This window comes from Rhinoraja longicauda, chromosome 21 (assembly GCF_053455715.1).
Source record: "Rhinoraja longicauda isolate Sanriku21f chromosome 21, sRhiLon1.1, whole genome shotgun sequence".
Lineage (NCBI taxonomy): Eukaryota > Metazoa > Chordata > Chondrichthyes > Rajiformes > Arhynchobatidae > Rhinoraja > Rhinoraja longicauda.
In genome coordinates, this window is record NC_135973.1 from 17518644 (window position 1) to 17534601 (window position 15958).

The 15958-nt window shown below is 41.9% G+C and overlaps 1 protein-coding gene across 1 annotated transcript; it reads right to left on the reverse strand.

Annotated features, from left to right (window-relative positions):
- Nucleotides 1-2527: 2527 nt before the first annotated feature.
- Nucleotides 2528-11017, reverse strand: bricd5 (BRICHOS domain containing 5). The gene is made up of 6 exons (XM_078418542.1): nt 10967-11017; nt 10281-10418; nt 7536-7673; nt 6394-6501; nt 3065-3218; nt 2528-2622 (listed from the first exon to the last, which is right to left on the reverse strand). Exons 1-6 carry the CDS (start codon nt 11015-11017, stop codon nt 2528-2530), a joined length of 684 nt encoding a protein of 227 aa, XP_078274668.1.
- Nucleotides 11018-15958: the final 4941 nt, after the last annotated feature.

Below are 15958 nucleotides of genomic sequence, written 5' to 3' on the forward strand. Positions count from 1 at the left end.
TCAGAGACACTCTGAATTTCCTCAATTGTCTAAGGTGGTAAAGGCGCTGCTTAGCCTTACCCACCAGTGCGGCAATGTGCGTTGCCCACGTCAGATCCTCTGTGATGCGGACTCCCAAGTATTTAAAACTGCTCACCCTATCCACAGTAGACCCATCTATCTCCAGTGGCGTGTACATCCCTGGATGTTTAGCCCTTCTGAAGTCCACAATCAGCTCCTTTGTTTTAGTGACATTCAAGAGGAGGCTATTGTCCTGACACCAGATTGCCAGATCAGCCACCTCCTCCCGGTAGGCCTTCTCATCGTTGTTGGAGATCCGGCCCACCACCACAGTGTCATCAGCAAACTTGATGATGGAGTTTGAGCTGAACCTGGCCCCACAGTCATGTGTGTACAGGGAGTACAGTAGGGGGCTAAGGACGCAGCCCTGGGGGGATCCTATGTTCAGGGTGAGGGAGCTAGATGTGTGTTCCCCCATCCTGACCACTTGGGGCCTGGCAGTGAGAAAGTCCAGGACCCAGGCACACAGAGGGGTGCTAAGCCCCAGTTCCATCAGCTTCTCAACCAGTCTGCTGGGGACTATTGTGTTGAATGCTGAACTAAAGTCAATGAACAGCATCCTCACATAGCCCCCCTGGCTGTCCAGATGAGAGAGAGCGGTGTGTAGAACCTGGGAGACCGCATCATCCGTGGACCTGTTCGGACGGTATGCGAACTGTAGTGGGTCCATGTTGCGAGGAAGGAGGGCGCAGATGTGCTTCTTGACTAGCCTCTCAAAGCATTTCATGACAACTGAGGTGAGGGCCACCGGTCGGTAATCATTTAAACACCCTGGAGAGGCATTCTTTGGCACCGGTACAATGATGGATCTTTTGAAGCACTGACTTTGCCAAGGAGAGGTTGAATATTGTGGTGAGCACTGGAGCAAGCTGAGTAGCACAAGACTTTAGTACTCGCCCAGGTGGCGCTGAACCTCTCCAGATCTTGTGAAGTTACTCCCGCACAGGACTGGAAGAGGATTTTAACCGTGTCATTGAATGGTATGTTTTTCAAGTTGATGAGTGACTTGTAAGGGGAATGTGCAGGTTGCAACATTTCCATGAGCATGTTGCTCTTTCACTTCAAGGTAGTAGAGATCATAGGTTTGAGAGGGTCATTCAAAGGAACCTCAAAGATGTTGCATTTCATTTGTAAATGGATTGCACTGCTACCAAGGTACATGGGGAGGGAATGTTTAAGGTTGTGGTTTCCTTGACGTGGATACTACCAAGCTTCTTATTGTTGGAGCTGCACTCACCCAGTTCCCTGTTGACTGAATAAGTGCTGTATCATTAGGTCCATCATCAGCTGCTGATATTGCACTCACTTCAGAATCTGAGACCTGACCCCACCATATCCCATTAGGTGCAGATGGGCATGTGGATCGTATGCACCATATTGAATGTTTCTTCTAACATCCTAGTTCAGACTTGTTTGGCTTGCTTATACACATTGCATCGATGTAAAGGAGGATCATCTCCAGAGCAGCAATATTGACAGGGTCCTCGTTTGGATGTGAAGATTAAACTGAGGCTCATTTCTCTTATTAAATGCTTCCAAAAGAACCCATCACACTAGCCAAAGGGAGAATTTTCAAGGTTGGTTTTCAGCAATCACTGGTGCAGGCTATTTGGCCATGATCATGTTACAACTTGTAAGAACAGGGTGAGTGCAAATTAGCTGAATTGTTGTTTTAAAATGCAATAGCAATTCACTCTGACGGCATGTCATTAATTGAGAAGCATTTGTACATGTGCTCTCCTCTGTATTCTGTTTGCAGAGATTTGATTTTTGCCTTTTGCATTGTGCAATTTTCCTAATGTGATGCTCATTTTATCTGACTTCTCTGACTTCAATTGGTGATCTCTCTTTTCTCTTTATCCTCATGCCCCGTGAATTTTAAGATAGTGAGTGATGCAATTCAGTGATTATCTAGACATTTCAGACTCTTGACAGCTGAACCTTCTCCACATTGATTTGATCAGTTTTATTTTTTTTCTGAGCACAAAAATAGATAAAAGAATATTTCTTCTCTATAACACATGGTATTATGGAATTTAAATTCCAAGGTCAAATGTTGAATTTTGGTCATTTTAAAAACTATAACAATCCAAAGTAAAGGGAATGTAAAGGGAAAAACATTTTTTTAGGAGACTTATCAAACCAAACGTTCCTCAAAGTTCACTTCCTCTCGCTTTCATTCAATCCTTCCATCCCTTTCCCATTCAGTATGTGTCATTGCAACAAGAATCAGGTTACTGGTTACTGTTGGTTCCTGTTAGTTTCCAGCTTTTCAGTGGGTGGGAATGGGGACTAATTTTTCCCCCCCAATATGGCTCACTAATTATCAGAACTCTGACTAAGTACTAGGAAAAATGGAATCTATACTGCAGAACTAAAGAAAGTGGCACGATGAAGCATACATCAAACTTTTTTAAACAGACTTTATATTATCATTAGGAGTGACATGAGGAAAAAGTTCCATTATTTAATCTGGCAGATAGTAAAAACATACTGAGACACAGACATTATTTGGAAAGCAGATATCGATGCAGAAGTAGATCAGCCGTTGCTTTGAAGGCCCTGTGGAAGCAGAAAGGTAACACCATGAGAAAAAAAACAGCAGCTGTGGTGGAATGCATTCCTTCAGCCTGCATAACCTGCATTTAATGAGTGCACAAATTAGCTGTACCCTTTGGGAGCCGATTCATGATCAGGGTCAAAAAATTATCGTGTAGATATCGAAGATTGAGTGTAACCTGCTTCCATCACTCTGACTTGCATGTTACTGTGTGACACTCGTTGAGACACTCTGTTGATAAGGAATCCGGATTTTATTCTTGCCTGACTGCAATTAAGTGGGGTTTATTGTAGTGCAGCCAGAAAGAAAACTATACTTCTGACCTTCTGCATTGTCATGTATAAATGAACTCAATGAAAGTATGTCATTCCTAACCTGAAACTTGGTATTTTAGAAAATAGCATTGTGTAATCATTGAAATGCAGAAGAAAATGTAGTACTCACTGTTACTTTTCTGGAGCCAGTAAATAGGCATGTGATCACAGAGGCTGTCAATGTGCTCTCCCAGAGCTAACAGGTCCACATTGTTTTTAGTCAGTATCCCAAGGTACAGTCTGGAGAACTGTGTTTCATTTCTCCGCACCAACACCTGGTTGAACTAAAATAAGAAATGTTTTCTCTGTTGAATACCTCTGTTTTTAATTCATTTTATTTGCTATATGTGGTGTGTACATCCTGAACTCTTGTCCCGCATAAGTACTGCTTCTCCATCGTCCACTGGCTTCCTGCCTCGACATAGTGATTTCAGAATCCTCCTAATCCTGCCTGTTGTTCCTGATATACACTCTAGTTCTCCGCTTAAATATTCTACCATGCCTTTAATCTTCTTGCTTAGTTCTTTTGCACAATGTGGCTTTTCTATTCCTTGCAAGAAATCTTGGTAAGATTTAGTATTTTGGGGCTATACAAGTGTAATTTGTTTCTGCTTCTGGGAACGCAGGTAAAGTTGGATCAAAGGCAAGAAAAGAACAACAGTTCAATTCATTGGCCTTTTCTTTCAGCTCTGCAATCTTCTAATAACAGCTCATCGCTGCCATTGAAGCTTAAATCTCCGGTGCATTGAGTCTCTCATTGAGATTTATCTTTCCAGTATGCCAGCTTTCTAATTGTAGGAAAATGTACTGTTCATCAAACTTTTCACTCATTCATCCTAGCAGCACACCCTTCTTACTCTAATTCATGTCCCAATTATATGAACTATTTTAAAACCAACACTGTATAAACGGAGAGCATCAGGCATATTTAAAAATGAGGAGATGCCAGCCTAGTGAAGCTGCAAAAAGGACACTGTCCACTGAATAGAAAAGGCAGCATGCAATTAACAGAGCTGGGCAGTCTCACAAGCAATGTAGACACAAGGAATTGCACATGCTGGATTACCCCCACTTTTTTTCTCCTGATCTTCCCTATGTCCCACCCATTTGTTCCTTTCCTACCGATACCCCTTTCCACCGATATTCCTTCCTCTGGCTTTAAAATGTGCACCTCTTCTATCCTTATCTCACTCTTTTTGTCTTTTTATCTCTGGTCTTTGTCCAACCGTCTACTAATCAAAACCCCCCTTACCTGTGTCCACTAATCACTTGCTGGGCTTTGGCCCATCCCTACGTCTCAGTTTCAACTCACACTCTACAACATCACCTGTCAATGCTCTCCAGAGATGTTGCCTGACCTGTTAAGGTACTCCATCAGTTTGCGTGCTTTTTTGCTCATAAACACTGGATCAGGTTAAACCTCAGCATTTTCATCACATCTGGCCGTAAATGACGGTGGGCAATTAAACAGCTAATGGAAAAAGAGGCTTAAGGACCATCTCCGTCCACAACAGTGGCAGGTCCCAGCATGTAAGTGTTAAAGACACGGCTGAAATGTTCACAACCATGTTTAGCCAGTAGAGATGAATAGGTGTTCCTTCTTAGCTTCCCCCAAGATCCCCATCATTGCCAAAGCTACTTTTCAGCCGGTTATATTCTCATGTGATATCAAGTGAGAGCACAGGGACCAGGACTACATGTAATGCTAAACAGCAAAAGCAGTATAGGACCAGACAACATCCCAGTTATGAACAGAAAACTTGCTCTTTAAAACCAACAAACTGTTTCAGGACTATACGACACTGGCCTCCATCCAACAATGTGCAAAAACTGCCCAGGTATGTCCTGTTCACAAAAGGTCAAAAAAGACAAAATCTAATCTGGCTCATTACTGCCTAATCGATGTATCTGGCAAAGCAATGGAAGTTGTTATTGACTGTGCTATCCAGTCTCATTACACCTAACCTCACATATCCTGTTTCTACATCTTACAAAGATCTGCAAGTAGGGCTGCCCTAATGGACCAATTGCGTCAGGTTCTTTTGCCACAGAACTTGTTTCTTCCCACTAGACTATTCTTTTCCTCTTGTCTAGTTCATTCCCACTTACACTTGTGACACCTCTGAGGTCCTCTCCACTTTTGACAGTTTCCAATTTCCAGTCTCCAGAAACATCCAGTCTCTTCACACCTCAGTGCCATTTGCTTCTTTGAACAGGGGTCCAACCATTCTCCCTCCACCACTACCCTCCTTTACCTGGCTGAACTTTCTCATGAACAACTTCTTTAACTTCACTCACTTTCTCTTGACTTTCTCAATTTCTCTGCTCTTTCTCAGGGTTTACGTTTGCAACACATACCATTACAAATCCACAGACTCCCACAGTTATCTTCCCACTTTCTCAGCACAGAATGATGCAAGATGGCATCATTAACTTAGTTTGTGTAAGAAGGAACTGTAGATGCTGGTTTACACCGAAGGTAGATGCAAAATGTTGGAATAACTTGGCAGGTCAAGGAGCATCTCTGGAGAAAAGGAATAGGTGACGTTTCGGGTCAAGACCCTTCATCAGACAATTAATTTAGTTTCTCTCTTTCTATTGATGATGCATGATCGATGTCATTTCAGATTATCAGCAACTGTTGTATTTGTGTGTGTGTGTCTCTCTCTCTCTCTCTCTCTCTCTCTCTCTCTCTCTCTACTCACCACCCTCATTTGTTTTCCCATCTTTACACCTCCAGACAAATTGGTTGTGATTAACAAGTATTCATTACCCACATTGAGACAGCATCAACAATCATCTGGTTAGCTCATGAAGGATGTGGAGGCTTTGTAGAGGGTGCATGAGGTTTACCAGAATGCTGCCTGGATTAGAGGGTATTAGGTATAAGGAAAGGTTGGATAAACATGGATAGTTTTCTCTGGAGTGTTGGAGGCTGAGGGGTGACATGCTAGAAGTATACAAGTGCGAGAGACATAGATAGGATAGACAGTCAGAACCTTGTTCCCAGTATAGAAATGTCAAATGGCGGCACAGTGACACAGCGGTAGAGCTGCTGCCTTACAACACCAGTGACCTGGGTTCGATCCTGATTACAGGTGCTAATTGTAGGGAGTTTATATGTTCTCCCTGTGACCGCGTGAGTTTTCTCTAACCAAATATTACTCACTTTGGGAGCCTGAACTTCATCTTTTAACATTGCGAAAGAAGTGAAGAGATTTAAATAAATGATTTCCTTTTTGCATCTGGATATTGAATTAATTTCCCTCGCCTGATCCCTCTCTCCACTAATATTCACTAAACGTGAGGGAACAATGTCACCAGCTGATCAAATCTCGGCAACTGAATTCACCATCTGCCTCTGGACTGGTATTGCACTTGCACTTGTGTCACATCTAGCTCTTGGAAGCCACATTCTGATTGGAAGTCTGCCTCTGAGAAATCATACCATTGCCTTACCTTCTGACGTTGAGCAGTAATGACTGTTTGCATATTCTCTTGGTCAACAGCTGTCATATTTCGAACAAGGCAGATGTTCTTCCCACCTGGCTGGTAACAAACTAAACTCTGCCGAAGGAGAAAAAAATCAATTTGTGAGCATATGGAAGTATCACACTGACGATTTCTGCAACATACATCCATTCAGAAAATCAAGTCATTCTCCCGAAGGTAGACACAAAACGCTGGGACAGACACAATCAGCGGGACAGGCAGCATCTCTGGAGAGAAAAAATGAATGACGTTTTGGGTCGAGACCCTTCTTCAGACTGAGAATCAGGGGAGAGGGAGACATGGAGATATGAAAGGGTAAAGTGTGAAAATGAGAGATAAAAGGGGACGAAGATCAAGGAAGATATAGAATTGATCGTTGTTAGCTATGGGGAAGATGACAACGAGGCATACAATCAGTAAGATGGAGGCGCAGGCACGCACCGAGAAAACACATGTAGCTGTGGTAGCAAGTCTGGGTTTAAAACATGGTTGTGGAGCTGGAGGAATGTTAGAGCTGGAGAGGACTCATTCTCCTTATTGCACTGCAGTTGGATGCTTTGTAGCCAGAGGAGGTACTTGTACTTTAACTTTGATTTTCATAAGTAATGGAGTTTCCAGTGAGCCTCTTGGAAACTGTAACTGAACTATGGCAAAAACTCATTGCAAATCCAAAATCCATGGTTATGACAACATCTTTTCACAGGCGAGAGTGCCCATACCTTGGCCATGACTGGGACTGGGCGTAAAAAATGAGTTAGTGTTTGACATTTAGGACTGAAGTCTCAAGGTATGTTAGACATTCAGTAGGCATAAGCCCGAAGATGTTTCCTTTTATAGAGGAATTCAAAATGGAGCATATATAAGACTGATGCGCCCAGTAAGGAATTCAGGAGGAAATTCCTTATAAAGAGAGTGGTTAAAGCATTCAAGGAGCGGTTAGATAAATGCAAGATGGAGAAACGTGGAAGAATGCTTGGCAACTGGCATTGTAACTTCTAATTGAACACCAATCAGCTTTTGTCTGATGATTTATCTGGCAGTGATCAGAGCAGTAACTGTTAATGTTATAGCATCGCTTTGCCAACTAGGCCACCCATATCCCCACTCACGTTCTTGCTGTCAAGCAGCACCACCGCCGTGTGGTTCCTGTCCACTATGTGATAAGTTACCAGGTCCTCATCCTGGTTCACAACCACTGATTGATTGACAATGGCACCCTGCACATCGTGCAGTGTTATCTGAACAACCTGTGGATAGGCAAAAACTTGGATGTTAAAATCAGAGAAAACAACAAGGCAGTGGCTGTCACCTCTTTACCTGCATTTCATTGTAACAGACAGAGAAGTAAGAGACATAGATGCTCAGACAGATTTTGACACAACAGCAACTCAGGGCAGCACAGAGGTGCTGCTGCCTCTCGGGTGCTGTCATTGTGGAGTTTGAACGTTCTCCCTGTGACTGCGTGGGTTTCCTCCAGCTTTTCTCCCACATCCAAAAGACTGTTGGTTTGTCGGTTAATTGGTCTCTATAAATTGGCCCTAATGGGTAGGGAGTGGATGCAAAAATGGGTAACATAGAACTACTGTGAACATGTGAATAATGGTCAGTGTTGACTCATTGGGCGGAAAGGCCTGTTTCCCTGCTGTACCTTTAAACTAAACTAAATTAAATGCAAATAGACAAAAACATTCAATTAAAACAAGTACAGGTCCACCATCGATTTTCTGGCACACTTGGCTCCAGAGCCTTGATGGATATCCCTTTTGCCGGACCATCAGAGGTCATAGTCTTTGAGAGGATTCGTACGGTATCAGTGCGGTCCACCTAGGCCACCGGGGGGAAGGGGGGCCAAGATGTGGGCCAGCAAAGTCGGCCTCAGAAGTCGGCTATGGGAGCGGATCCACTGGAGTTCCAGAGCACTGGCTGCAGGGAGCAAATTTGAACCACCGATTGGCCATAGAAGTCTGGATAAGGGCGAGACCGACCGCCTCGCCCAGCGCAGGTCTTCCGGAGGGGATTTCAAGTTCACTTTCGTAATTTTGTCGAGATTAAAGAAGGTACCGGGCCACCAGTTGCCGGAAAATTGGCGGTGGACCTATATATACATTGTTCATAAAGAAACAAGCATCTAACTTGATGAAAATGCCCCGGCATGAGATGGACCAAGCGGTACTAAAAACACAAAATATTGGAACTATTCTGCCACGTAGACAGCATCCATGGAGTTAGGTTCAAAGTTATTGTTTCAAGTTGCTGTAAATAAATGTATTTCAAATGATTGTGGATGGGAAGGGGTGGAGAACGCAAAAAGTTATATTTGTGATTGGGCCAAGTCCAAGAGTGAATGAAGCAAGTGGTGATGGTGCTATCAGAGTGGATAGTGAAGGTTTGTTATTGGTATCTGATCTGTATGGAGGAGGTGGAACTGGAAAGAAACGAGTGAGGGCAGAAGAGGGAGAAAAAAGAACTGAGATACAAAGCACAACAGTTACTGGAAATCCAAAATAAGGGAGAATGCTGGAATTACCCAGAAGACCAGGCAGTATCTGTTGTGAGAACAAAATGGAGTTAGTGTTTTGGGTTGATCAAGCTACAGATCAGCTGTGATTATTGAGCCTTCATAACTTGCTCTCAGCTGGCACCATCACCACTTGTTTCATTCAGGGTTCCACTCGAGTTCTCCTCTCCACATCTCCCCTTCTCTCCAACTTAAAGCCTGTTTGATTCTGACCTTTTATTGAGATCATTGGGGTCGGGTGCATCTCCACAGATGCACCCGACCCCATTTTCAGTTTTTATTTCAGATGTCCAGCATTTGAGGGTTTCTTTTTGCTTTTAATCGCTGCTGGTACCTGTGAAAATGTGGTGACTGCTGTAGATCAAAGGTAGAACTTTTTATTCGGGATCATTGGGTTTGGATTCAAGTCTGAGCTCAGACACCTGATTAGAGCAATATAAAGTATATAAAAGTGGAAGAATTTTCTTTCAGTTGACACCTTAAACTGAGGCCCTGTAGCTGTGAGATGGGCACAAGCAATCCCATTAAGTTCTCGGCCGCAGCCCAGTTATTTAATGGCTTTTGAGCAGTTGTTGTGTGAAAATCAGCTTGTATTACTAGATTGCAACAATAACTTTATTTCAAATATACTTTATTTGCTGCAACATTAGATAAAATCTGAAAAATATTCCCAACCCGAAATGTCGCGTATTTATGTTCTCCTGACATGCTGTCTGACCCGCTGAGTTACTTCAGTACTTTTTTTACACTTTATTTGCTATAGTGCAACAGATATTATAATGCCACGTAAATGCAAGGTCTTTTGTGAATCTAATCGGTTCCACTGACGATTTGAGATTTTAAATTTAGTTAAAAAAATCTGGAAGTAAGAAGCCGATGCCAGTAGATAACAAAGGATTTTTGTGAAAAGTTGCACTGTGTTCTTTGGCTTGCATTACCATAATCTGATTTCCAAAGAATAACTGCGTTTATTTTATATTTATTTGTTTTATTGTGCCTGTAAAGCTGCAGCAAGTCAGAATGTCATTGTTCCAGTCTGGGTACATAATACAATTAAACACCCCTGATTCTTAAATTCTGCAACTAAACTGGAACAAAAAATACAGCATTTGCTTCAGAATCTGAATTGGCAATCTGTTTTGCACTGATCCTGTCAATAATCTAACATTGCTAATTGTTTAAAATTGAACTGTTGATTGAAATTAGGTTTTCTGAAGCAAGGGATTAGATTCTCAACTTCACCTGCAGTTCTACTCTGACTACTCTATATTTTCTAACTTTCCACCAATCTACCTTTTAACCCCAGACACAAGCAGGGCAGAGGATTTAAACTTACCTGCCGGCTACTTCCATTCAGACTCAAGATGCCAGTGATTGAGCCCCCAACAGCCACAGCTACAGCCAGCAAAACCAAAGCTCCCCACAAAATACGCATTGCAGACCTGGTTTCAGCTCCCAAACGATCACTCTGTTCCTGTAACATGGACGATGTAAGGGAAAAAGTTCAAAGGGTTAGTCTACAGAAAGTCAACGCTTTCTCTTGGGTTCAGTTCACTGAAAATCTGAGTGAGGAATTGTTTTTTTTTCCTGGGAAGAGTTACAAAATGAACAGTCTTACTTTTGAGCATGGTAAACCCAAGTAGTAATCATCAAAATCAAACTGGGAGTGAGGGGAGACCCAGAATACTGTGGAATGTCTGTGTCTGCTCACGTTAGTCTTCATCTAATTTGGAACCATGGAACTGGAGTGGAAGAATGTCATCCTTGACTGTAAGGACGGTCGAATATCGATGACGGTTGTCCACTGTGACCGTGTATGCTGCTCAATTATGCTTTGAGAGCAAAGTCAGGGTTTCTTGAATATTAAAACTGGCAGCAATCGGAGACCAGTCACTTACACCATGGGGTTCCCTTAGCTCATAAATCGTATAATGCATAGTGACGATTATTTCAACCTCCCTTCCCTGCCCTCAATTAAGGCTAAGTGCAGAACCTAGAATATCACTGACATTTAATACTTACAAATGGGCAAACACCCTTCAGGGTAGTTGCAATCCTCCTGCTTCCCTCCATTCTCTTAGTATAGTGGCAGCAATCCCTCCTCTCTTCTCTGGCTCCCGTTGCAGCTGTGGACATCTACACTGTTCAGTGATGGAGCTGAAACCTGTGTGCCCAAACTCGCTTCCCTGTAGTGAGCCTCAGCTTGTTTGAGCCAAGGGCTGCAACCTGATGCCAGGGTGAAGAACAATAAGAAATGGACCTAAGAGTGCCAGTATCTCAGGATAGGAGCCAGAGAGCAACAGGTGCCAGACAGTCTCTAAGAGTAGTTAAAGCAAGTTCAGGAATATTTTAGTGATGGAAGTTAAGGTGGACAATAAGAGTCATTGTCACAGAAAACATTAAGTAAGGTTAAAGTTTATGGAGAGTTTGGAAGATTGGAAAGTGTAGAATCTCATCTGGTGTATTTAAGGTGAAATAAATTTTGTTCTGTGTCTAAGGGACATGGGTGACGGTCTCAATACATTAAAGGATATCCGAAAGAAGCTTCAATAAATTAAAAATAGGCAGGGGAGGGGGGCTGGGGAGAGGCTAAATAATCCCTTGATCTGCAGCATTATTCAGTAATCACAGCTGAGCTTCTCCATGTCCTGTGATTCCCTTCACACCCAAAAATCTTGGTCTTCAATATACTTATTCATGGAGCACTCCCAGGCTTCTAGAATAAAGAATCAATCCCCTGTGACTGTAGAAATTGTTCAACTAATTTCTAAAGTGGCTAGTGAACTCGACACTTCTCTGTAAGCAATATATATCTTGGGTACGAAAATTGAAACTATTAATCCTGAAGTATTTGCAACATGACTTCCTTTCTCATACATTTCATTTGATGCCTAATTGCTTGCTATTACTGCATGTTAACTTGCTGTAATTTGCACACGAGCCAGCAAATTCCTCTGAATGTCAGCATTTACTAGTCTCACATTTTAAAAATGTTTTCTGATAATCAATACTTGTGAACACCAAGTAGAAAATTGTACTTTTCTGCCTTTTTGCTCATTCAATTAACTCTTCTGTATCCTCTCACAGACTCTGTCCTCACAACCTAACTTTCCCATCTAGCTTTAATTGTCAGCAGGCTTGGAAATATTTTGCTTGGTTTTTAAGTTGCTGAGACCCAAACATTGCTTATGGAGCATTCCCCTGATCACATCCCGCCAAATGACCTGTTCAATCTACTCTGCCTGTTAACCAGTTGTCCAGCTGTACTGATGCATTACACTCCCTCCTTTCCATTCCATCCCATGAACTCCACCCTTATTATCAGTTCCCTGTAGCATTATTAGCTAGCATCTGAAAATGAATATTCTACATCAACTGATTCTCCTTTATCTATCTCTAATTTACACATTTTGAAAAAAACCCTCAATAGATTGATTACTAACCAGTGTGGGTGAGTGTTCGGGTGAAAGGAAATTCATTAGCCTGAAAACAGAACAAACTTAACAGTACACTGCAGTAATATGAGTAAGGCAAAGCAGAATAGGACAAAGGAAAATATTGATCGTGCAGCAGCAAAATGATAAAAATCAAAATTGAATGATTCTTATTTGATTGCTTCAAAGATTTGTTACAAATATATTAACTAAATTGTGTATTTAATACCATTTGAACTGGATATTTCAGTCCATGATGTTTTTGAAAAATGGGATGAATAGAAAAGATGGAAGGGATGTGTGGGAAGGGGTGGCAAGCAGAGGCAGGAGAGTTCATGAATTGCGCTGTTAGGAAGGCACGGCGTTAGGATCTGGGCTTATGAGGTCAGGATGTAGAATCAGTTTGGTGATGTGGAATAACAAGGAGCATACAATACTGCTGGGAGTCAGAGTGGGTGGCAAGAACCACACAGTGGGGTAGAGATAGTGCTGGTGGCTCACAGCTACAGTGATCCGGGTTCAATCCCTGCCTCTGGTGCGATCTGCATGGAGTTTCCATATTCTTCCTGTAACCACATGGACTCGGGAGCTCATGCCTTCATCCTGATGACTTGTTGCTTGTTAGGTTAATTGGTTACTGCACATTTCCTCCAGTTTAAGCTGGAGGTAGGAGAATCAAGAACTCAGTTGATGCACATGAGGGGGCAGAACGACTTGCAGAAAGAAATGGGGAACTGGGATTGAACTGAGAGTCAGTATTGACTTTCTGGGCCAATTGGGTTTCTATGTCATATGCAAATATGTTAAAATATGTTGCCTACTTGTGCTCCAGCAATAATTATTCTCTGGAACTTTCAATGAAAACATAATGATGGCCAGTGACAAATGTAAGTAACTCTATAATCATAAATAAATTGAATATGGACTGGGCATATTATAATGGCAAAGGTAGTCCTGAGGACAAATTCATTGAATGTACTCCATAGAATTCGCTTGAACAATACATTGTGAACTCAACCAGGTAACGTGCGATTTTAGGATGTGAGACACCTATTAAAGATGGAATTTACGGAAAAAAAATGTGGAATTCTAATATTTATTGTGTATCCTCTATTGCATCTGTGCAGAGGCAGTTAAGAGTCAGTACATTGCTGAGTCCAGAATGACTCGGGTGACTGGGTGGGAGAATGCAGATTTCCTTCGCCTGAAGAATGTTGAGGGATCAGATATATTTTATGATAATCTAATATTTTCATAATTAACTATGTGAAGGCCAGGTTTTTAAAAAAAACCTACCAATCTTATTATTGTCGGTGGGATTCAAGAGAGAGGATACACAAGAAACTGCAGATGCTGGATTACAAAAACAAGACACAAAGTGCTGGAGTAACTCAGTGAGCCAGGCAGCATCTGGAGAACATGGATATGTGATGTTTCGGGTCAGGACCCTTCAGACTGATTGTGTGAGGGGGAGAAATCTGGAAAAGACGAGCAGGACAAAGCCTAGCCAGTGATGGATGAGAAGGGGATTGATGGGCAGATAATTAGGTAAAGGTCAGAGATGAAAAGACAAAAGGTGTGAGATAAGGATAGAAGTGTGAATTGTGAAGCCATAGGGAGGATATGTATGTGGTTGGGAGAAATGGGTCCGCATCTAGGTGGGACCCAGAGGAGGGTTTTGTAAGTAAGTTACCTAAAATTGCAGAATTCAATGTTCATACTGTTATGCTGTCAGCTAACCAAGCAGAATATGAGGTGCTGTTCCTCTAGGATTCAAGCTTGTTTCTGGATCAATGCCCCAGAACTGTGGTTGCAGGAAGATATTTAAAGAAATATTTTATAATTGATGACAATCATTCACTAATATCCTGGGGAAAAAATGTGCCATCCTTAAATGAAACAGGCTCTTAGTCCCACCTTCTCACACAGGGCTGGTCCCATTTGCCTTAATTTGGCCTGTAGCCCTCTAAACCCTTCTTATACATATCTGTCTGAATATCTTTTAGTTGTCATTGTATCTGCTTCTATTAATTCTTTGTGACTTTTACACACAATTGTCTTTCCCATTTCCTTATAAATGGGATAAAAAGGATTCAAGAAGGTAATGAGAAGTGGAATGTACTCAGTTATGTAGTGATGATAACTTTATCGTGATTATTATACATAGTACTATACATAGGAGACAAGACAGTTTGGCCTTGCTGTTGGAGGGATGAGTTTCACAGGACAAAAATATTCATTTATGATTCAGAAACTGTGCAAAGATAAAAGCTGAAGGATAGATTTACTGAATTAACTGAGATATTAGTTTGTACATAATTTATTCTCCCTTTATCCAGTGATGCTGTACTTGATCTTGAACTGGTTTACAAAACTGTATGAAGCACGAATGTTGAATTACTAATCTGTATGATCACAGGAAGCATCCGATGCTTTATTCCATATCTAACCTGTGCTGTAGAGGCCTAGTATTTTTGTTGAGACTAATAAGGGAGTTATAAGTTACAATTGTTGCCTTTCAGTAAAAGGAGAAATAGTTTCTAGTCAAGTCTTATCAGTGACATAGATATAAGATGATTTGACAAAAGAAGAGGAAATGTTACACCTTCTCCCTGTAACCTTTGATGCCCTTCGTAATCAAGATCCTATCAATTTCCACTTTAAAAATACCCAATGTCTTGGCCTCACAGTGATTTGTATGAATTCCACAATTCACTACACTCTGGCTGGGGTCTATGAAGGGTGAGGAACTTAGAAATGCCTGAGGAATTAATATCCAGCCTTGGACATGAGCCCACTTTTGTCACATCTGCCAAGGTCAGTAGAGGCAGGCGTGGAGCAAAAGTTTGTGTTGCTATTTCAGGGATGACTTTATTTAGAATTGAAGGAGATCAGTCACTGAACATGTAATAAAGTCGATGCACGAATGTGGTACAGCCACAAAGGGCTAAATGGCTTACACTGGCTCATGGAATTAACATTGAATGTTTCAACAAGCCATGTAAGATATTATGGCTTCAGCATGTAGATAGAAACAAGCACTGGTTTTCGGTACACGGTTGCCAGTGTGGGTCTTTATTTTGCAAACGTACACTGTGCATACTCACACATATTCACGAGACTGATAAGATTTTGAATATATCACATGACACAAATCATACAATTCTAGCATTCAGTTCTTAAAGTTACAGTTACCATTATATACACTACACTGCTCTCCCCTTAGAAAGTAAAATAACTTGTAAATTAGACAAACAAGAATAGAAACATAGAAAATAGGTGCAGGAGTAGGCCATTCGGCCCTTCGAGCCTGCACCGCCATTCAATATGGTCATGGCTGATCATCCAGCTCAGTAACCTGTACCTGCCTTCTCTCCATACCCCCTGATCCCTTTAGCAAAAAGGGCCACATCTCACTCCCTCTTAAATATAGCCAATGAACTGGCCTCAACTACCTTCTGTGGCAGAGAATTCCACAGACTCACCACTGTGTGAAGAAATGTTTTCTCATCTCGGTCCTAAAAGACTTCCCCCTTATCCTTAAGCTGTGACCCCTGGTTCTGGACTCCCCCAACATCGG